Here is a 25,272-nt window from a genome sequence, read left to right as displayed (position 1 = left end):
TATTAACACAGTCAAATAACAGGGAAACAATTGAAGAGTAACAGTTAATTTGATTAAAGTTAATAATAACAAGATTAAAACAATTAGATTGTAATCTGACAAGAAGTAGAGCAACGAAAAAAAGTCTCCAAAATGAGCTCAACTTGAAGGAGTGAAAACAATCTTGACACAAATCTTTAATTTTCATATCAAGAGATGAATTTAATTATGAAAGGATGAAGACCAAAAGAATGGGGAAAACTGCCTAGCGAGGAATATTTTTGTTATGAACATATCAGATTTAAAATTTTACGCTGATTTCATTCATTCAATTTATTTTTCGAAATAATTTTTGTTTTCGTGAAAACGTGAAAAAACATTAAAAATTCATGAGTACGAGCGTCTCAGGAACCAAAGGTGAAACCACGCTAAGAATAACTTTTTCTGATGTAGAATTTAATTCTAATTCCAATGATGTGATTAATTTTTGATCTAAACTGACGCAAAACTGGCCATTTTTTCGATAATTTGATTATTTCGAAGATTTTTTGCGATAATGGCCAGTTTTGCGTCATTTTAGATCAAAATGAATCACATCATTAGAATCAGAATTGAATTTTACGTCTGAAAAATTTATCCTCAGCTTGGTTTCACCTTTGGTTATTGATCTGTATTTTCAATAACGGAGAACTGGGGACAGGCGTCGCTGGAACCAAAGGTGAAACCACGCTAGGAATAGATTTTTTGCCTGTGAAATTCAATTCTGATTCTAATGAAGTGATTCATTTTGATCTAAAGTGACGCAAAACTGGCCATTCTCGCAAAAAATCTTCCGAATAATCAAATTATCGAAAAAATGGCCAGTTTTGCGTCATTTAAGATCAAAATGAATTTCATTATTGGAATCAGAATTGAATTCTACATCAGAAAAATCTATTCTTAGTGTGGTTTCACCTTTCATTATTCTGGTACTTTTTTCCATGAATTGCAAACTTTTTTTCATGATATCTCGAAAACGAAAAATTGTTGCGAAAAATGGGTTGAATAAATGAAATCAGTATAAACTTCTGCATCTGATGTGTCCATAACAAAAAATTCCATTTCTTAGGCAGTTTTGGCCTTCCTCCTTATTTTGTCGTAACATATTCTGGAGATAAAGGGAAAGATGGAGCCCGTAGAGGTGATTCTAGTTCAGGGAAGCAATCTCAACAACCTGGTGTATCCAAAATGGATACAAGTCAAAATAATGAAATAAAAACAACAAAGAAAGAAAGCGATTCTTCCAATGACCAAATTTCTCCCAATCAATCGAAAGCTACCCCAAAAGAAAGTAAAAAATCTGATAATCAGAGAGTCAGAAATAAAGATCGACCCGCTTTAGAGATATATCGACCAAGAAGAGCTCGCAATGCGACGAGTAACTCGAACGGATCAAATTCTGAATCAAATGATCGTCCTGAAAATAAGCCAGAAAGAAACATGAGAAAAACAAAAGTATATACACGATCGCGTAATACTGATTAGGATTGTTGTATTTTGGATTGTTTATACTTACCGATATTATTTGTAAATATGATATTATAGTATCATTTTTGATTACGATAATCGGAATCGAATGTCTAAAGCTTTGGATAAATATTGAATTAATAGGTATGAAATTACAAAACTTGTGTACAAACTTTTTTCAAAAGCTCTTCATATGAAGCGTAATTTATTGTGATTTACATGAGCCATTTCACTTTTTCTTTTAATCATAACTAGTAAAATTAGTGATTTGATGGAATTGTAAACAAACTGGTTGAGTTTATTCTGTCACAAGAAAATATAGTTGACTATAAAATATTATGAATGAAGAGAATATAAGCCAAAATAAATGAATTGATCAGACAGAATGTAAAAATGGGAAACTAGACGATTTCAGTCATTTTTTGGACAAAAAACTTTAAAATAATGGGCGTTTCTTTTGTCTCCTGTTAGATGTCCATGGATTTAAAACTTGTGATTGCAAAGATCCACCGACGACTCGAGACCCAATCGATTGTCGTCTGTTAACAGATTCTACTAATGGAGCTGGTTTAGCTTGTTCGGATACTGGATCACTGATCAATTCTGACCAAAAGTCTGTTGGTAGATTTAGTAGTGCTTCTAAAGTTTTTATCTGAGCAGAAGTTTCAGAATAAACTGACACAGTTAATATTTCTGCGTTAGAGGAATATCCTACAATAGTAGGTCCAAGCACTTTGGCAATGTTTGAGATTGGCATATTACAATGAGGAGAGGACATGACACGTTTCAAGTGGAGTATTAAATATGCCAATGAATGTCTATTTGGTATGGGCAAATCAGAAACTGCTTGAATAAGATATGGCCGACGGTCTTCATTATTCTCCATCTTAGCAGCATCAACAAAATCTTGCCATAGAACACGGGTGATCAATGGATCATCCAAACGATTAAGGAAATTTTTAATGCATCCACATAAAACATGAACATCAACATGCGAAATAATAGGAACTCCACCTTTTGATTTGAGGAATTTTTCCACCAATTCTTTAACCTCACTGTCTGATCCAGGTATTCTATAGAGCCCAGGTTCGTTCAAGCCTCTTCTTTCGATTTCCCGGCAGCAATGGACAATTATTCCAGGAATGCATGGTCTTGAATTAGGATTCACGAAGTCAGCAATGGTTAACAAGCGGCCTTTTTTACCTATTTGATTGGATGTTGTGTACGGAATGCATGGCGTCGGTAGCTTTGTTTTACAGGCACCATGGACACAAGCGCGACAGTCAGCGCATCGAAAATAGGATGCATAGAATCCAAATTTGCTGTTGCAAACCGTACAAGTTTCGTTACTTCTGAACAATTTTTTCGGTGCAAATGAATGAGCACGATTTTCAATTCGACTTTTACTTTGGCTTCCAGGAAGTAATGTTGGTTTTGAAATATTTTCTTTGATTGGAGTAAGATTCTGTGTGCTCGCGAACTTGATTTCCGCTAAAATAAAAAAACAATTTTTTTAATTCATAACTCACAGATTAAGAATGTACTTTTAAATAACTTACTTTGCTTTCTATTCTCCTCAGCTGCAAGCAAGTTTTTGTTACTTGTAAATCTGATTTCTCCTGAAGATAGACAAATAAACAATAAATGGTTGAAGGGTTAAATGGTTAAATGACAACGATGGTTGTAACAAATCAAGATCTTACCTCTTTTATCTTTCATCGGTTCATCAATGTCATCCTCAGATTTATCAAAATCATCATCCGACAACAATTCACTTGAGAAGTTGATCTCGTTTATTTTTGACAAACCCTCGTGGTCCCGGCACACAGAAGCGCGTATGGCAACCTCTTTTTTGTAGGCTTCTTTGGTGTTTTTTAGATTGGCTGAAAGTTTGTGATTTTCCAATTCCAACAGATTGCACCGTTCTCTGTATCCTTTAACCTCGTTTTGAGCATAATTAAGTTGCTCGTTTAACGTGTCAATTAACTTGACCATCTCGATGGAAAAATCGGTTAACTCAGTGTTGTATGGAATCAAACGACGAACCAGATCGTCAAAATTGGCAACCAAAGAAAGGGTCAAGTTGGTTTCCGCCATAATTAAAAGTTGAAATTAAAAAAACGTTTAAACTAACTTGTAAAAAGAGAAATAATAAAATTACTAATTAAAAACCACAACTAGTCCACTTTGCCTCCAAAAGATTTTGACATTCAAAACATTAAATTTCAACCGATTTACTACAGTCCCTCCCATAAATGATCGCGCGCCACTTTCAAATTTCATAAGCTTCTTAAAACCAGTTCTCATTTAAAAGTATCCTTAGCTTTATCTTATACACAATTTAAGTTAATTAATATGCGATTTGACTTGAGCATTGGGATTCGATACGATTAAAACACTTAATTCATGTGTTAATTAATTGTCACCTACCAGATGCTGCACCAATCGCAAAATAACTTATTTACCTACTCGCTAGTTAGCGTCATTCACGATTTTCATCTTAATATTAGATCAAATTTAAGCTAAAATCTTGCTGAACTGATTTTGAGAGTTTTGGAATTTATATTACTATATTAGTATGACTATTTTATGGGATCTTCTTCAAGACGATTGTATCGGCCAACTGTCCGATGGATTATCTCATGACTGTGAAAAAATTCTGTGTAGCTTAATTTGCTGGATTGCCGATAAGCGAATAAGGATGAAATTTATCGAAGGATGTCTTGATAATCTGTCCAAAAACTATTCCATCATAGTATCATTACGTTTGTTGCCTAAACTGTTCATCTCATTTCAACAATACCGTGGAGGCAGTGATACCCATTCAATTACTTTGTGGGCTGACAAAGAGAGACAAATGTTGAAACACTTTTTCTCTAATCTTATTCTCTATGCTAAGAGGAGAGAAATAAAACCTACTAGCAACTTATCAGGGTCTCCACACGAATTGTATACTCACACAGAAGAGATACAATCAAGACTTCAATTTCTGACTTTTATCTTTTCATACGCTGGTTCACCAGAAAGCTTTCAATTGTCCAAAGAACAAGTTGATACTCTATGGAACTGTTTGGCAACTGACAAAGAGTGTAGCGATGAATTATTTAGCTGGAATATGCAGAATATTCCGCATTGCATGGTCAGGTTGTTATAAAAAGACACAATTATCACATTAGTACACAAATTGACACAAATGGGCAAAAACGAGTGAAATAGATTTCTTTCAAATTTAGACTCTGTTAGTTTATGAGGACATAAAAACTGAGTCTATTTGCGAGATTCAATTTTTTATCTGATGAAAAGTTTTCGAGAAAATCGATGCCAAAGTTGAAACTTCGTTCGCTTTTTGTTTAATTGTGCGATGAGATTTTTTCATGAAACTCATTTTGCTGATGTAACTTTTGATAATAAATCAGAAAATGTATCTATTTTAAGAAATAAAGTGTTCCGTTTTCTGTAAAACAGATCTGTTCGATATTTTGTTTAACCTGTCGCATTCCGTGAACATAAGAGTTAGAAAGCTAAAACTTAGAATTTTTTCATAAAAATTGTTGCTTCACATCAAAGATCTCATACTTTTTTCAATTCTTCAATAGTTCTCTTGATTTTGGCCATTGGCCTTAAAACTTTGAGTTTCGATAGTTCGAGTATGGTAGCACCTAATGTAATCATTCTTTCAACAAACATTAGATTTCATTGTGAGCTATAAAAGAATATGGCTGAGTACCAAATAAAATCTGCGCTAATTCATCTATTAAGATTTGTGTTAAGTAAACATTTAACTTTATGAATCAAGTTTTAAAACTGAAAACATAAGTAATACGATGTTATAACTTTTTTTGTAGGATCTTGAATGATTTGATGTTTCAGTATATCATAGTCCATGATGCAATACAATGTTCCGCCAAGAATGATGATTGTCCTTGCTACCATTCCCAAAATATCGAGGCTCAAAGTTTTAAGGCCAATGGCCAAAATCTCGAGAACTAATCTTGAATGGAAAAAAGTATTTACTCCATGATTTGTAGCATCAATTTTTGTCAACCAATACTAAGTTTCAGCTTGCTAACTCTTATAACCACAGAATGCGACACGTTAAATTGAAAATCGAACTGATCTGTTTTACAGAAAACGGAAAGCTTTATTTCTCAAAATAAGTTCATTTTCTGGCTAATCATCGCAATTTACATCATTGAAATAAAGTTACCTGAAAAAATCTGCTTTCATAGCCGAACAAAAGGCGATCAAAGTTTTAACTTTGACCTCGATTTTCTCGAAAACTGTGCATTGAATGAATTATCAAATAGTACCAATGGATTCAGTTTTCATGTCCCTACAGATCAATCAAGTCTCAACTTTTAACTCAAATGGTCGAGCCTTTAGCAGTACTTTTTGCATTTCACTTTTAAGTTTAACCAGAAAATTGGTTTGTTTACCAAGAAATGGGTTGAGATGAGTTTAGCTTGTTGAATAAGTTGTTTCTCATCCATTTAAAGCCCAAAAATGATGACCCAAATGCTTTAATAGAAAGTCATTATATTGCATTGAATTAATAATTAGTAAATAAGCAAATTGGTGAAAGAGTGATGATTGTAGGTGATGCCATTCTTGGAATATTTAGGATAAAACTTTTAAGTTCAATGGTCAAAAAGTTCAAGAATTGTTAAAAGCATTCGATCCAAAATGGGTTTGACTGGTAAAAGTGTAGAAAGTTAAAGAAAAATGTTCTGAAAAAGCTTTCAATTACCAGTTAATATACATTTGGTCAACTAGTTTAACAAATCGTTGTCGAGTTCCTCATTAATTATGTTTTAATGGACAAAAATAAATCACTTTTGTGCTATTTTATGTTCATTAAATGTCGCTGTTACAGAATAACATCTCCAAGAACAATGACGGCTTAGATAACATAACTCTTGGTAGTTACTAAAAACACACAATCGTCGCATCTATGCACAAATTGACTTAAATGGGCAAAAACGAGTAAAATTGCATTCTTTCAAGTTTAGAGTCTGTTAATTTGTAGGGACATCATAGCTAAAACTACATGAGTCTATCAAAATTTTCACATTATAGTTTGTATGGACATGAAAACTGATTCAATTTTTGCTTTTAAAAAATTTCCATGACCGTCAGTTTTCGAGAAAATCGAGATCAAAGTTAAAACTTCGATCGCCTTTTGTTCAGCTATGAAAGCAGCTTTTTTCATGTAGCTCTATTTCAATTATGTTAATTTTGATGATCAACCAGAAAATGAACTCATTTTGAGAAATAAAGTTTTCCGTTTTCTGTAAGGCAGACCAGTTCGATTTTCAGTTTAACGTGTCGCATTCTGTGATCATAAGAGTTAGCAAGCTGAAACTTAGTATTGGTTGACAAAAATTGATGCTACAAATCATGGAGTAAATACTTTTTTCCATTCAAGATTAGTTCTCGAGATTTTGGCCATTGGCCTTAAAACTTTGAGCCTCGATATTTTGGGAATGGTAGCAAGGACAATCATCATTATTTCACCAATCTAATTATCTAATAATGCATAATACAATTAGGTTTAATAACTTTCGATAAGTTCATTCGGGTTACGATGTTTAGGCTTTAAAGGTACGAGCAACAACTTATCAAACTAAGCAAACTCATATCAACTCATTTCTTGGTAAATAAACCAATTTTCTGGTTAAAATTACAAATGAAATTCAAAAAGTACTGCCAAAGGCTCGAACATTTGAGTTAAAAGTTGAGACTTGGTTAATTTGTAGGGACATGAAAACTGAATCTATTGGTACTATTTAATAATTCATTCGATAAACAGTTTTCGAGAAAATCGAGATCAAAGTTGTAACTTCGATCGCCTTTTGTTCGGCTATGAAAGCAGATTTTTTCAGGTAACTTTATTTAAATGATGTAAATTTTGATGATTAACCAGAAATGAACTCATTTTGAGAAATAAAGTTTTCCGTTTTCTGTAAAGCAGATCAGTTCGATTTTCAGTTTAACGTGTCGCATTCTGTTATTATAAGAGTTAGAAATCTGAAACCTAGTATCGATCGACAAAAATTGATGCTACAAATCATGGAGTAAATTATTTTTTCCATTTAACAACAGTTCTCACGATTTTGGCCATTGGCCTCAAAACTTTGAGCCTCGATATTTTGGGAGTGGTAGTTCCTACAGTCATCATTTTTTCACTAAACATTGAAGTCATTATGGGCTATAACATATATTATGAAAACCGAAAAAATCTGAGCTACTCTGTAGTTTATTAAATAATGTAGATCCTTCTAACGCATAAGATTTGCGTTTGTAAAGCACATTTAACTTTATGAATCAAGTTTTAAAACTGAAAACATAAGTTAATACAATGTTATAACTTTTTTTGTATGATTTTGAACAATTTAATATTTAAGTATATCATAGATCATATCACAATTCAATGCTCTGCCAAGAATGGTGATCGTAGGTGCTACCATTCCCAAAATATCGAAACTCAAAGTTTTAAGGCCAATGGCCAAAATCAAGAGAACTATTGAAGAATTGAAAAAAGTATGAGATCTTTGATGTGAAGCAACAATTTTTATGAAAAAATTCTAAGTTTTAGCTTTCTAACTCTTATGTTCACAGAATGCGACACGTTAAGTTAAAAATCGAAATGATCTGGTTTACCGAAATTGGAAAATTAAATTTCTCAAAATAAGTTCATTTTCTAGTTGGTCATCAAACTTTATATCGTCAAAATGAGTTACATGAGATAATCTTCTCCCATAACTGAACAAAAGGCGATCTAAGTTTCCACTTTGACTTTGATTTTCTTTCGAGCCTTTGCCAGTACTTTTTGAATTTGCCTTGTAAGTTTAACCAGAAAATTGGTTTATTTACCAAGAAATGGGTTGAAATGTGTTTAGTTTGTTTAATAAGTAATTGTTGCTTGTACATTACAGCTCAAATATCGTAACCCGAACGCACTGATAGAAAGTTATTGAATCTGGTTGAATTTTGCATATGTAAATAATTGAATTGGTGAAATAATGATGACTTTAGGTCATCTTGTTTTCGAAATATTGAGGTTCGAAGTTTTACGAACAATGGCCAAATCAAGAGAATTGGTGTTAAATTGATAAAAGCATTGACTCCATGATGTGAAGCATCAATTTTTACTGTCAAATGCTAAGTTTCAGCTCGCTAGTTTTTTCAATCACAGAATGCGACAGGTTTAACTAAAAATCGAACTGATCTGCTTTACAGAAAAAGAAGAATTCTATTAATTAAAATAATTGCATTTTCTGATTGATCATCAAAAGTTACATCAGTAAAATGAGTTTCACGAAAAAAACATGGTCGCAAAATTTTACAAAAAGCGATCAAAGTTTCAACTTTGACACCGATTTTCTTGAAAAATTTTCATCATAGAAATTTTTAAATCGCGCAAATAGACTCAGTTTTTATGTCCTCATAAACTAACAGAGTCTAAATTTGAAAGAAATTAATTTGCTTTTTAAATTACACAAGTTTATTAGGTATGAACAATTTTCTGGAGTATTTATTAAATTGAATAAAATATTTTGTTTAATTGCACGCTATTCTAACAAATTTGCTCTGAAAATAAGCTATTTCAACATAATCTCATCAGTTGGGTTTACTGTAAAAAGCTTTTGCTTTGCTGACATACAGATGTGCATTTGTTTACATTTAAAGAGTACATCTATTATAAATTATTTATACCAGTTAAACTGTGATTAATAGTGTCATCATGAGTGACAAAAATTCTGACAAATTTTTGTCTCAAGTCGTGATTCGTCATTTGCCACCAACCATGACAGGAGAACAATTTATGAATGAAATATCCCCGGTTCCAGCTCACAATTATTTCCATTTTCTTAAAGCTGACTTGAGTCTTGGTCAATGGGCTTTCACGCGTGCTTGTATAAATTTTATTCGTAAAGATGACATATTCATATTCAAAGATAAATTTGATGGCTATGTATTCCTTGATTCCAATGGAACTGAATATCCAGCTACCGTTGAATTTTCACCTTACCAGAAAACTCCTAGACGTCGGGTAAATAGCAAAGGTGAACCATTAACTTGTAAACAAAGGGATCCTAAGTGTGGTACCATCGCAGATGATCAAGATTTTAAGAATTTCATGGAAAATTTGAGTACCGCAGAAAGTGAAAAAAATCCAGCATCACTTGAGGGTTACTTGGTAGAGATTGAAGCTCGAGAAAAGGAGTTGAAAGCGAACCATGGAACTGCTAAAGTCATCACACCACTAATCGAATTTATTATCCAAAAAAAGGCTGAAAAGATGAGGCTCAAAGAGGAGAGACGTGAAGAAAGACGAAAACAAATAGAACAGAAAAAGGCCGAAGTTCATAAAAAAGATGACAAAGTTACTAAAGTCAAGCAAAGAGATAGAAAGAATAAAGTAAAAGGTAACATTTCAGGTAAGATCGTTCTCTAACACTGATTCTCCTTATACATTTAAATTTTATAATAAATATCTATATTTTTCTTTTTTTTCATAGTCGCCAAAAATGAGAAAAGGATTAAGGAGAAAGAGAAGGAAAAGGAAAAGGAGAAAGAGAAAGAAAAGGAGAAAGAGAAGGAAAAACCTAAATTTAAAGAAATTCAGAAGGAAAAAGATAAAGATAAAGACAAAGACAAACCTCCCGAAAGAGAAAGAAAAAGAGAGAGAAATCATAATAAAAAAGATCGTGATGGTGATGACAAGAATAAACATGCAACCGGGGCCAGTAAAGATCCTGGGAAGGAAACTGATAAAGATTCCAAAAAGGATAAAAATATTGACAAGAATAGTTATTTTGTCGTAACATATTCTGGAGATAAAGGGAAAGATGGAGCCCGTAGAGGTGATTCTAGTTCAGGGAAGCAATCTCAACAACCTGGTGTATCCAAAATGGATACAAGTCAAAATAATGAAATAAAAACAACAAAGAAAGAAAGCGATTCTTCCAATGACCAAATTTCTCCCAATCAATCGAAAGCTACCCCAAAAGAAAGTAAAAAATCTGATAATCAGAGAGTCAGAAATAAAGATCGACCCGCTTTAGAGATATATCGACCAAGAAGAGCTCGCAATGCGACGAGTAACTCGAACGGATCAAATTCTGAATCAAATGATCGTCCTGAAAATAAGCCAGAAAGAAACATGAGAAAAACAAAAGTATATACACGATCGCGTAATACTGATTAAGATTGTTGTACTTAACGATATTATCAATAATATGTAAATTTGATATTAAAGTATCATTTGTAATCCGTTTAATGTGATTGAAATAATCAGAATCGAATGTCTATAGCTTTGAATAAATGTTTAATTGTTAAAAAAGAAGTTACAAAGCTTGGGTGCAAACTTTTTTCAAAAGCTTTTCATACGGAGCATAATTTATTGTGATTTACATGAACCACTTCACTTTTTCTTTCAATCGTAACTAGTAAAATTAGTGATTTGGTGGAATTGCAAACAAACTGGTTAAGTTTATTCTGTCACAAGAAAATATAGTTGACTATAATATTATGAATGAAGAGGATATAAGGATATAAGGCTTAATGAATGAATTGGACAGAAAAGATAATAGAAATGGGAAACTAGATAATTTGTCATATTGTTGGACAAAAAGCTTTAGAACAATGGGCGTTTCTTCTGTCTCCTGTTAGATGTCCATGGATTTAAAACTTGTGATTGCAATGATCCACCGACAACTCGAGATCCGATCGATTGTCGTCTGTTAACAGCTTCTACTAATGGCGCTGGTTTGGGTTGCTCGGATACTGGATCGCTGATCAGTTCTGACCAAAAGTCTGATGGAAGATTTAGTAGTGCTTCTAAAGTTTTTATCTGAGCAGAAGTTTCAGAATAAACGGACACAGTTAATATTTCTGTGTTGGAGGAATATCCTATAATTGTAGGTCCAAGCACTTTGGCAATGTTTGAGATTGGCATATTACAATGAGGAGAGGACATGACACGTTTCAAGTGGAGAATTAAATATGCCAATGTATGTTTATTTGGTATGGGCAAATCAGAAACTGCTTGGATAAGATATGGCCGACGGTCTTCACTATTCTCCATCTTAGCAGCATCAATAAAATCTTTCCATAGAACTCGAGTGATCAATGGATCATCCAAACGATTGAGGAAATTTCTGATTACTCCACACAAAACATGAACATCAACATGCGAAATAATAGGAACTCCACTTTTCGATCTGAGAAATTTTTCCACCAATCCTTTGACCTCACTGTCTGATCCAGGTATTCTATAGAGCCCAGGTTCGTTCAAGCCTCTTCTTTCGATTTCCCGGCAGCAATGGACAATTATTCCAGGTATACACGGTCTTGAATTTGGATTAACGAAGTCAGCAATGGTTAGCAAGCGCCCTTTTTTATCTATTTGATTCGACGTTGTGTACGGAATGCAAGGCGTTGGTAGCTTTGTTTTACAGGCACCATGGACACAAGCGCGACAATCAGCGCATCGAAAATAGGCTGCATAGAATCCAAATTTGCTGTTGCAAACCGTACAAGTTTCGTTACTTCTGAACAATTTTTTCGGTGCAAATGAATGAGCACGATTTTCAATTCGACTTTTACTTTGGCTTCCAGGAAGTAATGTTGGTTTTGAAATATTTTCTTTGATTGGAGTAAGATTCTGTGTGCTTGCGAACTTGATTTCCGCTAAAATAAAAAAACAATTTTATTAGTTAATAATTCAAAGATTAAGAATGTACTTATATATAACTTACTTTGCTTTCTATTCTCCTCAGCTGCGAGCAAGTTTTTGTTACTTGTGAATTTGATTTCTCCTGAAAATAGACAAATAAATAATGGTTAAATGACAACGATGATTGTAAAAAATCGAGATCTTACCTCTTCTATCATTCATCGGTTCATCAATATCATCCTCAGATTTATCAAAATCATCATCCGACAGCAATTCACTTGAGAAGTTGATCTCGTTTATTTTTGACAGACCCTCACGGTCTCGGCACACAGAAGCGCGCATAGCAACTTCTTTTTTGTAGGCTTCTTTAGTGTTTTTTAGATTGGCTGAAAGTTTATGATTTTCCAATTCCAGCAGATTGCATCGTTCTTTGAATTCTTTAACTTCGTTTTGAGCATAATTAAGTTGCTCGTTCAAAGTGTCAATTAGCTTTACCATTTCAATGGAAAAATCGGTTAACTCAGTGTTGTATGGAATCAAACGGCGCACCAGATCGTCAAAATTGGCAACCAAAGAAAGGGTCAAGTTGGTTTCCGCCATGATCAAAAGTTGAAATTAAAAAAAAAACGTTTAAACTAACTTGAAAAAATTGAAATAATAAAATAACTAATTAATATCCACAACAAGTCAACTTTGCCTCCAAAAGATTTTGGTTTTCAAAACATTAAATTCAACCGATTTACCACAATCCCACCCATAAATGCGCGCGCCACTTTCAAATTTCTAAGCATATTAAAACCAGTTTCTCATTTAAAAGTATCCTTAGCTTTATTTTTATACACAATGCAATGAAATTATTATGCGATTTAACTTGAGCATTAGGATTCAATACTATTAAAGTACTTAATTCATGTATTAATTTAATCAAGCATTAGGCTCATGCTCTTAAATAAATAACACCAGATGTGTGAAAAAAGATATAAGTTAGGATCAAGAATCCTTCAATAGCTACAAATGGTTACAGGATCTTAATGGTTATAAACAGGTTAAAACATGATTATAATCGGGTAAAATTCAAAGCCCAGATTTTAGCAAAAAACAAAGTATTTGTCATTAGCAATCTCGTACTTTATTTCATTTATCAATAATATTCAAATCATAGTCAGTCGAAAATTTCGACTCGAAAGTTGCACGTCATCAATAATCACTGTATTGTCTGTTTACCACTTTAAAGACTTTAATGTAATCTCATTGCTGAAATGTTTAGATGAGATTACAATTTTCTTTACCTTAAAACTGTAAGTCTGCCCTTTTAAATTGAATAAAGTCGCAGTTAATGTTCATTAGATAAGCGATTCTCTCAAGCTTGTCGAAAAAATTCTATTTTTTATTCTATTCGATTTTCAAATGCGGCGGTCTAAAATTTGTAACCACATAGTAACCGGTTAAGCAACTGATGGTAAAGTAACCAGAGCTACTGACTTTGCTAACCAAACTTGCGAGTTATCAGATAGTCTCTAACAAGGACCCAATTTTACTGAGTCCTAATATCACTGTTGTGTTTTTTGCATTAACAAGAAAAAAGACAAATTATAAATAATTTACAATTATATTTAATCTAAATTTTGCTAGTCGCTCCGTTCCACAAGTATCATCACCAATGCCTTCTAAGGTGTTCACTTAGAATCAAGAAAACCCTGGACGGATAAAGGATTTAAAGAGACATTTCCTTTCCTTAGTTTAAATTGTGAAGGAATATGTCGGATTTAAAAGGATCCCCTAACATCAAAGATTCCTTTGATCAGCCAAATTGTCTTATCGACAAGGAGGGCTTGACTTTAGCTCTTAAACACTTCACAAGTTCAACGCTAACCATGAGATTGGCCGGTATAACACAGATCAACAATTACATTAATCTGTTTAATGATTACTGTCAATCAGATGGTGGAGGTGGTAATGGGAATGGAAATGGAGGCAATGACAATGGGCTTGATTTTCTTGGAAAACCATCTGACGGAGAAGAATTAGCAGACTGGATTTTGGAGAATAAAATCATTGAGCATATTTTTGGTCCAAATCTCCATGTTGAAGTTATAAAGCAAAGTCATATTGTACTCAATTTTGTTGTCTCTCAATTAACAAAGGAACACATTGACGTTATTTGGAGTTCTGCTCAGCTTAAGCATTGTAGTCGCCAAGTTTTTGATATTCTTACACCATTGATTAAGAATATGAATATAGACGCTGTTCTTCACCTGAATTCATTAATACGTAATTTGGAACCCAAGGACCACACCGAGCAAACACTCCTTCTTTCGTCGTGTCTCCTTAAAATTATTTGGACAAAGTCACTCAATCTTTGTGAACCGGCTACATTCATCAGAGAATGCAATCCACTTGACGATCTTACAATGGTTAAAAGTCCAATATTCACATTATTACCTGGATCACCTTTGGACCAAAGGCATGGAGATCAGAGTAGCTCAAGTCCCAGTGTAGATAATAGTGATGAAGATGACGAAGATGATTTTGAGCTTTCGATGAAATATAAACCTCAACCTAAAGAACGTGTTAAAAATAACCTTACTTCAGATAGTCAACAAAGCTGTGGTAGTCAGAGTTCCTCGGATGGAGGAGGATATGAAAACAATAAGAATTTATCGCCATTTAGAACATCTCACCGAATTATCAATACAATAAGAATTGAGGATGATGTACCGTTTGTTGCTGAAATGGAAGAAGATTTACAAAAAGGAACAACGGATTCAGATGAAGATTGCTCTACCTTAATTGGTCCCATGCCTGTACAAAGGCCTCACCTGATAGAACCACTCAAGAAAAGTGATGCGCCTTTAGTATTGGATATTAATGACCCAAGATTACCTATGAACCATATCTCCGCCACTCATCTGAATAAGATTGCCGACGAAGACGAAGATGAAGAAGAAGATGACGATGAAGACGAAGACGAGGACGAGGATGATGATGTTGATGGAGGGGCGCTACCTCGTTTAGTAAAAGCTAGTCTATCTGAACAGACAGATGGACTTCCAATGATGATCATGTCCGATTCCGAAGGTGATAATCTGTTAAGTGACAGTGGAAGTAATAGTTCACAAGTAAGTCAATCATCTCAAAAAAATATGGCTGATTTCGATGGTGAAGACTCGGCATCTTATTTCAACATTGATGATTTTTTCGACCCTTCACGTAAACTGATTCTTCAAAGCCCTGCTGCTACTCAATTAGCAAACATTGCTTGTCTTCATTCGCGTAATTTTCCAGAAAAGAAAAGAACAAAGCACCAATCTGAGGGAAATGTGACCACAGCTACTCCTGTAACACTTCCGGTTCCTAATGAGGATAGTGAATCAAATAGTGAACTATCTAAGTTTACCATCGATAATGTTTGTAAATCAGGTCAGACTATTTTATGGGATCTTCTTCAAGACGATTGTATCGGCCAACTGTCCGATGGATTATCTCATGACTGTGAAAAAATTCTGTGTAGCTTAATTTGCTGGATTGCCGATAAGCGAATAAGGATGAAATTTATCGAAGGATGTCTTGATAATCTGTCCAAAAACTATTCCATCATAGTATCATTACGTTTGTTGCCTAAACTGTTCATCTCATTTCAACAATACCGTGGAGGCAGTGATACCCATTCAATTACTTTGTGGGCTGACAAAGAGAGACAAATGTTGAAACACTTTTTCTCTAATCTTATTCTCTATGCTAAGAGGAGAGAAATAAAACCTACTAGCAACTTATCAGGGTCTCCACACGAATTGTATACTCACACAGAAGAGATACAATCAAGACTTCAATTTCTGACTTTTATCTTTTCATACGCTGGTTCTCCTGAAAGCTTTCAATTGTCCAAAGAACAAGTTGATACTCTATGGAACTGTTTGGCAACTGACAAAGAGTGTAGCGATGAATTATTTAGCTGGTTATTGAATCAAGTTCGTACTCGTGATCAACATGCTTTAGGGCCCGAAATGTTCAAATACATTCTAACAGTGAAAATTCCCACATTGACTCCTGATAATTTTTCTATGGTTACTCTTGAACTTCTGCAACAATTATTTGGTTTTGTTCTAACTCGTCCTCAGATGAGTGAATCAGCTGACATTGCAATCAAGAAACTGTGGGACATAGCTTTACTAGCATCTAACTCTTATGTTAGTATGGCAGCAATTAGAAATTTGAACAGTTATTATGTCCATCTTCCCATTTCTGGTCTAACTAAGGAGGAAGAGTTCATTGCCCAATGTATGGACTATATTAAATCATCTTCTGCCGTTTTGAATGAGGACGAGGATAAAAATTTAACTATTATTCAGAGAGCATTAATTCTTCTCAAGACGCATCTTGAAGCATTTCGTTGTCGATTTTCATACCATTTAAGACTTTTTCATCTTAACGGTGATGTTTCTGTAATGAGTCACTGTGACAATTGTAGTTCCAGAGGAAATCAACAAGTGATCAAAATTATTTGCCATCCAGCATCATCAAATGAAAAAACATTTTTTGATATGTACTCGACTGATTTTGTTGGTGAACTTCGTGCTGAAATTTACCATTGGTTTCAAACGGTTGTCAAAAAATGTAAATCTGGTTCAAGCGAAGATGAAAAGCAAGCCTTTGATGGTCCTTTAAGGTTGTTGTCTCAAGGACAAGAATTGACTCATGATCTCGATGAAAAAACTCTCGCTGAGATGGGCTGTAAAGACAACCAAGTTGTTTATGTGTCTATTGGTGTGAGTCGTCCCAGTCGGAAACTTCGTGATACTATTGACCCTGCATCATTGTTACCACCGCCTCCTAAAAATCGTTTGCCTTCTATCCTTTTACTTCAGCCTAATTATTTTGAACAACTTTTTAGCTTAATGCAACTTTTAGGCTCGATGAAGTCTTCATCATCTACTCGAGCTCAGATTCTATCTCGGCAAGTATGGGAAATCATTAACATCCTTCCAACCTCACCTGATTTGTTAAAATCATTCCAAAGTATAACTGTTAATGATGAAACCAGTGACTCATCAAACAATTTATCCCTCCGAGTTAACAGTCTGCTTAATCCAAGTAGTCCTCAAAAATTAATCTACTCAGTTCAAATAGTAGAATGGCTTCAAAGAACATCAAAAAATGAAGAGAATGGATGGGCTCAAAAATTTATTGACTGTGTTGGCTTACAGCATTTATTTGATATTTTTGTGTCCGGTGTATTGCAACAGGGTGATTCTGACACTTGGAATGAATGGAAACAAGACTGTCTTGCCTCTTTACTACATCTGATATACCAGTTTGGTATTGACCCACTACCGAAAGATTGTAACAAGCAAGATGCTACTAATAATAGCAATAACCATAACACCATCAACAACGCTAACATTACCAATAGTATTAGCATTACAAGTAACAATTCAATTACGACAATTAATTCAGCTAATACAAGTATAACAATTACTGCATTTCCAACTCATCCATCTTCTAATCTCATGAGTAACAAAGGCTTTACCGAATTTGGCAAACGAAAAAGAAATCCAAAAGCTACCGTTGATAAACTTTTAGTTCACCAGTTCAATGAGAAACTTTTGGAAATGCTTCGTGATGCTGAATCAACGTTAAAAGTTTTACTGACTGTTCTCAATGAAACAACTTCAATCTCAGCTGAGTCCAACTATCAGACCCGTTTCTGGGGTCGTGCTCAAGTTGTCCATAGTACTCTTCAGTTCCTCATTTCTTGGGCTTTCTCCGATCCTCAAATCAAATGTTCTCTTTTTCAATATCCTAATTTCAATTCTTTGCTAAAAAAATTGGTCCTTGATGATCCTGACCCAGCAGTACGTAGAGAAGCTTGTACAGGGTTTTATAGAATGTGCCTTGGAAGTACGTCTTCACGTAAAACTGGACATATCTTTATACCTCAAATGTTAAGCTCTCTTTTGGCCTTTCTTTCTGAAGCTCAAGCTATGAAACCACTGATCATTGAGCCATCATCTTCATCCTCAACATCTGCTTCATCTCCTTCTTCAGCCTCCTCATCATCATCTTCATCATCATCATCCTGTTCCTCTTCTACTTCAGCATCAGCTCACGTCAATGATACTATTGGATATATTGACAAAGAACCGTATGGACCTGGTTGTAAAGACTATTTTTGGCTCGTGTGTCGACTAATTGATTCTCTAGATGATTCGAATAGAAATGAAATGATGGAAGATTTAAACAATTTGTGTTATTACATGGCATCAACAATTGAGAATCGAGAGATCAATGAAAGTCGATATAGCAGTGCTGAAGATGAAGGTCTTCGTGGTTTATTGTCTTTAATGACGGTTACAATTAAACAGAACCCACCTTACATGTTTTCAGAAGAGGGAAATAAATTTTTAATCATAGTTTTTGATCTTCTGTTTGCTACTCCAACTCAAAAAGATAAAAATTTGCCTAAATGTAAATCTCAAGCCACTCGATCTGCTGCTTACGATTTGCTTGTTGAGCTGACAAAAGGCTGTGAAACAAACACTATCACTCTGCTCAAATTATTATTGAACCAACATAAATCATCTTCACATGCCTCTTATCCTTGGGATTATTGGCCTCACGATGGTTGTCGTTCAGAATGTGGCTACGTTGGCTTGTTAAATCTTGGTGCTACCTGTTACATGGCCTCTTGTGTTCAACATCTTTTCATGTTTCCTCAAGTTCGAGCTGCTATCTTGTCATCTAAAGTTACGAATGAAACCAAACACGCAACTATTTTACAAGAATTGCAAAAGATGTTCGCTTTTCTATCTGAAAGTGAAAGAAAAGCTTACAATCCTAAAAGTTTCTGTAAAGTTTATACCATGAACAGTCAACCCTTAAATACTGGAGAGCAAAAAGATATGACAGAATTTTTTACTGATCTCATCAGCAAGTTGGAAGAGATGTCACCACAACTCAAAGAAACAGTTAAAAGTTTATTCGCTGGAACATTGTCAAGCAATATAGTCACAGATTGTGGTCATATCAGCAGAACAACTGAAGAGTTTTATACATTAAGATGTAAAGTGGCTGACATGAGGCACCTTTGGGATTCATTAGATGAATTAACGGTGAAAGATACTCTAGAGGGAGATAATTTGTATAATTGCAGGTGTGGACGTAAAGTGAGAGCAGAGAAAAGAGCTTGTTTGAAGAAAATTCCCAGAATTTTAAGTTTCAACACAATGCGTTATTTATACAACATGCCAACTCAGACAAAAGAAAAAGTCAACACTTACTTTTCTTTTCCTCTAAGACTGGACTTGTCTCCATATTTGGAAGAAAATTTAATTCCTGAGGAAGGTGCTACTTCTAAGAAAGATAACATCAAAAATAAGAGCAATTCCGAAAAGAGTGATAAAATTAATTGTGATGATAACTGTTTAGAGAATGGTGTCTCAGATTCAGAGGTCAATGGAGTTGATGTTAAAGTCGACGAAAAGAGTGCAGATGCTACAGAGGATAAGAAGCAAGAAAAAGTGAATGAGGACGATGACGATGATGATGAATCAACCGAGTATGAACTTGTTGGTGTTACTGTTCATACAGGAAATGCTGATGGTGGACATTATTATTGTTTTATTCGTGAACCAGATCCCTTAAAAGGAAAAGATAAATGGTACATGTTTAATGATGCTGAGGTTAAACCTTTTGATCCTAGTCAAATAGCTGCTGAGTGTTTTGGAGGTGAAATGACCAGTAAAACATACGATTCGGTTAATGACAAGTTCATGGATTTCTCTATTGAAAAAACAAATAGTGCTTATATGTTATTTTACGAGAGGCTTTCTAAAAGCAAAAAAAGTGAAACCAATGAAAGTGATAATGCCGATAATCATTGTTTAAAGGCAAAACCTGCGATAGAGTTGAATCCAGATATCGCTAAATGGATCTGGGAAGATAATATTCAATTTCTTCGGGATAAAAGTATTTTTGAACCAACCTACTTCAACTTTATGTGGCAGGTTTGTGGATTTATACCATCAACACTTCAAGATCCAAAACGAGTTGCTCTGCTTAATGCACAATTAGCCACATCATTTGTATTAGAAACATTCATTCACTCCAAAGAGAAACCATCAATTGCCAATTGGATAGAATTATTGACCAAACAATTTAATACCAGTCAACAAACATGTGAATGGCTTTTAGAAACATTAGCAGAAGATTATCATAACTGGCCCGTTCAAATTTTGATAAAATGCCCGAATCAAATGGTACGCCAGTTATTCCAGCAATTAATTATTCACGTAATTTCGCAAATTCGTAGCTCTCAAGAAGAGTTGTACAAAAAAGGCCTTCAAGAAGATGTTGCAAATGGAGATATGAAAGAATCTTCATTTTCTTCTTCATCTTCACCCTCGCCATCTCCGACTCAATTTCCCGCACCATATTCATCCACAACTTCGTCACCACCTCCACCATCTATTTCTCAGCAACAAACTCAACCACCGTCCTCATCAAATACATCAATCCCATCATCACCAACACCTTCAACATCCTCATCGCCATTATCCTCTACATCAACTTCCAAAGGACATTGTGTGGCTCGTTTCATTCGTCGTTTGGTATCCTTAGCAGAGTGCAATAATAGTTTGGTTCGACCTCACTTGAGGCATTTAACTGAATACTTTACCTTACTTTTTGAATTTTCAAAACTCGGTGAAGAAGAAACAAACTTTTTGCTTCGTATCAATACAATCTCCATTGTAGTGCAATTCTATCTCAGTCATTATAAAGGTGCTGGAGAATGTATTGAAATACTTTCTGATGAAGATGAAGAAGACGAAGAGGAAACTGTTCAAAGTTTATTCCTTCATGGTTTTCGAGCCCATGCCGCAATGCCTCCTATAAACTTACCCGAAAAGTATCCCAGACCTGCTTCTCTTGATAAAATGATTACCTTTGTGTCAAGTTTAATTGAAAAATCTCGTTCTTCGTCAAACAGTAATCAACTTGGTTTAAGTTCGAGTGATTTAGAATCCGTTCTTGGTGGTAAAAGTTTCCCTTTCATTCAGAGACAAATTCGTGACAATATAAATCTTCGCCAAAGTTTTAACCTTATTTGTAGTCTTTCCCGTTATAATGAGGCCACAGCTCAGGGCATTGTCAATATGCTATTGCATTCAATTTCACGTCAACCTGAAACAAGTCAACCTTTTTTTCGCATTCTTTCAATGCTAGTCGAGCTATCACCCGAACAAAGTGGTCTGCCCTCCTTCAGTAATCTAATATATCCAAGGATTTGGGAAATAGCTGAGCAAAATCCTCACCATTGTTTGGAATGGTTAACAGCACAAGTACCTCGCAATAAGGCTGCCCATAGTCTGGTGTTATTCAATCTTAACAACTGGGTTGAATATTTTCTCCTTGCTCACAACAATCAACGTGTTCGTAATGCAGCTGCTCTTTTAATAATTTCTTTAGTACCCAACAACTTGTTTCGACAATCATACTTTAAATCGCCCAGAACTCTTATGTTAACTACACGGGAATCAATGGAATTGACCAATGAAGCAATTCAAATCATCCGACAAGTATTTACTTGTTTGTTACAACACTTAAAGAATGCAAAAAATTACTTGGACCCTCAAAATCATGGAACAGCCAAATTAACGTCTTATTTTGCAGTAATGGCATATTGTTTGGTTAGTCGTCAAGAAAAACTCATGTTGGTTCCTTATTTTTCTGACCTGTGGAATCTTTTTCAACCTAAACTCAGTGAACCTGCTATCGCTATTAATCAAAATAAACAAAGCCTCCTCTACTTCTGGCATCAAGCTTGCATAGATTGTCCAGAGAATATTAAATGCATCATTCAAAATTCTCATGTGACCAAAAATATTGCATTCAATTATATCCTGGCTGATCATGAAGATCAGGAGGTTGTCCTGTTCAATCGGATGATGTTACCCTCATACTATGGTTTGCTTTATCTTTGTTGCATCCAATGTCGCTCATTTACACGACATTTGGCTCTTCACCAGAATATTCAGTGGGCTTTCAAAAATATAACGCCTTATTATACTCAATATCAATCTGCTGTTACAGAGTTATTTAAACTGATGAAACTGTTCGTCACTGTTCATCCAGATTGCTCTGATGCCGAGTTACGTGACATTTTACAGTTCAAACGAAATACTCTTCAAATGTACCTAACCTCAATGGATTCCCGTTCATGTTGGACTACTTTAATCACGGCTTTCACTATACTTATTGAGAATGAAGAAGATCAAATTTTCGCTATTCTCAATGGTGGTATAATAGCCTTTATCCAATCGTTTAATACACTTTTCATGATGTTTCATGAAGCGACTGCCTGCCACATAACAAATGAAATTGTAGATCTTCTTAAATTGTTGACTAGTTTATTGATAACTTTGAGAAACTCACAGCAACCTGAAGTTCGTGAATGGTCAGCGAAATGGAAAGATCATTTAGAACTTATTCGAAAATTAATTCTTTTGTTGAATACTTTCACTCCAAGTGAAGTTCGCAGTTCGTGCATGGGTAAGATACAATTTTTCAAAACCTTCCTTGGCTTCATTTTGCTAATCATTTTATTTTTTCTTCTCTAGCTGTTCTTCTTGAAATAGTGCAAATCCATCCTAAAGATTGTATACCATTGGTGGTTCAGACTCTGGGCTTAGGACATTTAACATTCCAAGACCAATTGTTAAATTGTAAGATTCTATTGTAATTTTCTTATTTAAAAAACCTGGAAAACTAACCTTTTCTTTATTTTTCCTCAGTTTCCGCGGGTCCATTTTTCCCAAGAAGAGGGCAAAGGGCAACTTTATCCAAATCAAGTCTAAGACCATCTAGACCTGTTTTCCAAATGCATTTTCACCCTAAAATGCTGGAAGTTAATCTAGGAGCAGATGAAGATTATGATAAAGCCATAATAGAGTATTACTTGCCATATTATAAATTTATTTGTGATTTATGTCGGATTGCAGTCTCGCAAAATATTGTTAATCCAGAGCTTGTTGGTCTTTGTAAGTATTCAACATTGTGAATGATTTTTTTTGCTCTGTGTATATTTTTATCTAACTCAATTGTTCATCTATCAAATTATTACAGGTTCAATGGTGGCTTCAGAATCTTTGCTTATGCAAATAATATTATTTCCAGAGTTGTGGCTGAGTTATTCTAAATCATGCGACGATGGAGAACAAGAATTTTTCAATCTACTTTGTACATCGAGCAATTATTTCAGAGACTATATTTGCATGATATTGACTGGTGATCGTAATTTTCTCAATGAAGATACTGTATTTGAGCTCGTTAAAGCCTGTCTCTCTAAAGTAAGTCGCAATCTTATTTTCAAAATTGAATCTCAACTAATCCACTTTTCGCTCTTGTTTTTTGCAGGTTTATGGTCTCATTATTAATCAGCATTTCGTTTTGAAAATGTTAAATATTGTCAACTCACTTCGAGAAAGATTAGATCACACAGATTTACTCAAAGATGCTAAGAGTTTAATAGGGGTAAGTAATTGCTGTTTAATGATAAAATCAGCATATAACTTATCTAATTCATAAATTGTTCTTTCAGGATATTCGTGCTATTATTTTAATTATGGGCTGTGATCCTCCATCCAATATTTCAAACGAGCTTAAAGCTCCAATGCTCAAATTTAGAGAAAAATGTTTGAGTTTGAAAGATGTTTCTGAGGAAGTATTATTTGAGCATGGTACGTATTTCTTGAGTAAATTACTTTTCCACGTTTGATCTAATATATTTTATTTTATTATTTACAGAAACGCCACACAAAAAGCGTAAAACGCGAGAAGATTTGTCCATGGATGAGTCAAGCAAAGATGTTTTGTCCGAAAATGATGAAAATATGAAAGATCGTCTTGAAAAGACAATAATGGAATTACAAAAGGTTTTGGACAGTAGTTGAAGTGTTACTTATTTAATAAGGAGCTTATTTGATAATTGAACATGGAGTTAAGCAAACACAAAAATGATACAAATATTAGAGGCAAAAAAACACTGCGCTGTATAACAAAATATATTGTAAATGTTTCGTTTGACTATCTTCATACCTTTACGCCTCTATTTTTGGTCTTTTCTTTCTATCCCTGTCATCTTCATTCACTAAAACTCTTCTCTTTCCTTTGCTCTGCTTTCAACCCACTTTTTTTACTTTATAATTTTCACAGACATGTAATTTCATTGCACATTTCACTTTTCCTATTCTATCCTTCGTTAAAGAATAGCATCAATAAGTCATACAATTCATAACAATTCATAAATACTTTCATATACACATAAAACTATCTCATCTAAATGCCAGAAAAAAAACACACTCTTGCAGACCTACATTGACTCACAAGTCAGTGTCGCCGTATTCATGATCATGCCCTCAACTAATAAGTCCATAATGTTTTTGTGATGAAATCAAGAGACCTTATAAATATAAATTATATTATATATTATATATTATATGAATGGTTATGACCTGAAAGAGAAACAAAATAATCAAATGGAGTTGGTTTATGTGTATTAAAATCGTGTCAATTGCAACAATTCACTTATATAAATATAAATGTACAGTGATTCTTAAGATAGAGAAGAGAGTAAATGATTGAAATGTTGATCGTTTAATTGATCTGAAAGACAATAATAAATGGGGATGCAAATTGAAAAAAATAAAATTGAATGACCAAATGAGATTTTTATTATAATTTTGGATTCATCTAGGAATCAACTTCATCAACGAATCACAATGAAAATCACCAAAAAAACTAATTGTAAATCAAAAGATTTTGTTATGAGACAAGACTAAACCAGTTAACCATTTTCTGGTTATCGACATCTTCACCAATTATTTCTCACTCTCTTCTTAAATTGCTAACTTTTTCGTGATCATGATTATCATTTTTATTCAACTTTTCACTTTCCATTTCCCTTGGACTTATACAGATTTATTCACTTCACTTCATTTAGCTATCGTCAAAATATAATTTGGAAAGTTGTAAACAAATGATGTAAATCAAAAGATATAAAAAGCCATTACAATCTTACAATTGCTTATTTTATTTCCTAATTGTCTTCA

At 34.1% G+C, this 25,272-nt stretch overlaps 4 protein-coding genes across 4 annotated transcripts; 2 read left to right on the top strand and 2 right to left on the bottom strand.

Moving 5' to 3' along the window:
- Positions 1–1,762: 1,762 nt before the first annotated feature.
- On the bottom strand, positions 1,763–3,663 carry LOC107360334 (rac GTPase-activating protein 1). The gene is made up of 3 exons (XM_015926965.3): positions 3,189–3,663; positions 3,045–3,104; positions 1,763–2,976 (listed from the first exon to the last, which is right to left on the bottom strand). Exons 1-3 carry the CDS (start codon positions 3,580–3,582, stop codon positions 1,922–1,924), a joined length of 1,509 nt encoding a protein of 502 aa, XP_015782451.1. The 5' UTR covers positions 3,583–3,663; the 3' UTR covers positions 1,763–1,921.
- A 5,494-nt stretch (positions 3,664–9,157) lies between these two features.
- LOC107360337 (uncharacterized) lies at positions 9,158–10,834 on the top strand. The gene is made up of 2 exons (XM_015926967.3): positions 9,158–9,926; positions 10,008–10,834. The coding sequence occupies exons 1-2, from the start codon at positions 9,230–9,232 to the stop codon at positions 10,694–10,696; spliced, it is 1,386 nt and encodes a 461-aa protein (XP_015782453.1). The 5' UTR covers positions 9,158–9,229; the 3' UTR covers positions 10,697–10,834.
- Positions 10,798–12,871, bottom strand: LOC107360335 (rac GTPase-activating protein 1). Its single transcript, XM_015926966.3, has 3 exons — positions 12,373–12,871; positions 12,249–12,308; positions 10,798–12,180 (listed from the first exon to the last, which is right to left on the bottom strand). Exons 1-3 carry the CDS (start codon positions 12,764–12,766, stop codon positions 11,126–11,128), a joined length of 1,509 nt encoding a protein of 502 aa, XP_015782452.1. The 5' UTR covers positions 12,767–12,871; the 3' UTR covers positions 10,798–11,125.
- Positions 12,872–13,666: 795 nt separating this feature from the next.
- On the top strand, positions 13,667–24,659 carry puf (ubiquitinyl hydrolase 1 puf). Its single transcript, XM_015926963.3, has 7 exons — positions 13,667–22,714; positions 22,783–22,887; positions 22,957–23,202; positions 23,288–23,511; positions 23,579–23,695; positions 23,763–23,901; positions 23,969–24,659. Exons 1-7 carry the CDS (start codon positions 13,924–13,926, stop codon positions 24,112–24,114), a joined length of 9,768 nt encoding a protein of 3,255 aa, XP_015782449.1. The 5' UTR covers positions 13,667–13,923; the 3' UTR covers positions 24,115–24,659.
- Positions 24,660–25,272: the final 613 nt, after the last annotated feature.

This window comes from Tetranychus urticae, chromosome 2, assembly GCF_039701765.1.
Source record: "Tetranychus urticae isolate SD_2017Ah chromosome 2, NJAU_TeUrti_SD_1.0, whole genome shotgun sequence".
NCBI lineage: Eukaryota > Metazoa > Arthropoda > Arachnida > Trombidiformes > Tetranychidae > Tetranychus > Tetranychus urticae.
This window is presented reverse-complemented; position numbering and strand designations above follow the sequence as displayed.

What these genes read in the sequence shown, in the direction of transcription:
- LOC107360334 (XM_015926965.3), bottom strand. Translation starts at nt 3,582, where the DNA reads ATGGCGGAAACCAACTTGACCCTTTCTTTGGTTGCCAATTTTGACGAT. An exon ending in ACCGATGAAAGATAAAAGAG is followed by an intron (nt 3,105 to 3,188) that starts GTAAGATCTTGA and finishes GTCTATCTTCAG; the next exon opens with GAGAAATCAGATTTACAAGT. An exon ending in TGAGGAGAATAGAAAGCAAA is followed by an intron (nt 2,977 to 3,044) that starts GTAAGTTATTTA and finishes TTTTTATTTTAG; the next exon opens with CGGAAATCAAGTTCGCGAGC.
- LOC107360337 (XM_015926967.3), top strand. Translation starts at nt 9,230, where the DNA reads ATGAGTGACAAAAATTCTGACAAATTTTTGTCTCAAGTCGTGATTCGT. An exon ending in AGTAAAAGGTAACATTTCAG is followed by an intron (nt 9,927 to 10,007) that starts GTAAGATCGTTC and finishes TTTTTTTCATAG; the next exon opens with TCGCCAAAAATGAGAAAAGG.
- LOC107360335 (XM_015926966.3), bottom strand. Translation starts at nt 12,766, where the DNA reads ATGGCGGAAACCAACTTGACCCTTTCTTTGGTTGCCAATTTTGACGAT. An exon ending in ACCGATGAATGATAGAAGAG is followed by an intron (nt 12,309 to 12,372) that starts GTAAGATCTCGA and finishes GTCTATTTTCAG; the next exon opens with GAGAAATCAAATTCACAAGT. An exon ending in TGAGGAGAATAGAAAGCAAA is followed by an intron (nt 12,181 to 12,248) that starts GTAAGTTATATA and finishes TTTTTATTTTAG; the next exon opens with CGGAAATCAAGTTCGCAAGC.
- puf (XM_015926963.3), top strand. Translation starts at nt 13,924, where the DNA reads ATGTCGGATTTAAAAGGATCCCCTAACATCAAAGATTCCTTTGATCAG. An exon ending in TCCAGAGCTTGTTGGTCTTT is followed by an intron (nt 23,203 to 23,287) that starts GTAAGTATTCAA and finishes AAATTATTACAG; the next exon opens with GTTCAATGGTGGCTTCAGAA. An exon ending in ATGCTAAGAGTTTAATAGGG is followed by an intron (nt 23,696 to 23,762) that starts GTAAGTAATTGC and finishes TTGTTCTTTCAG; the next exon opens with GATATTCGTGCTATTATTTT.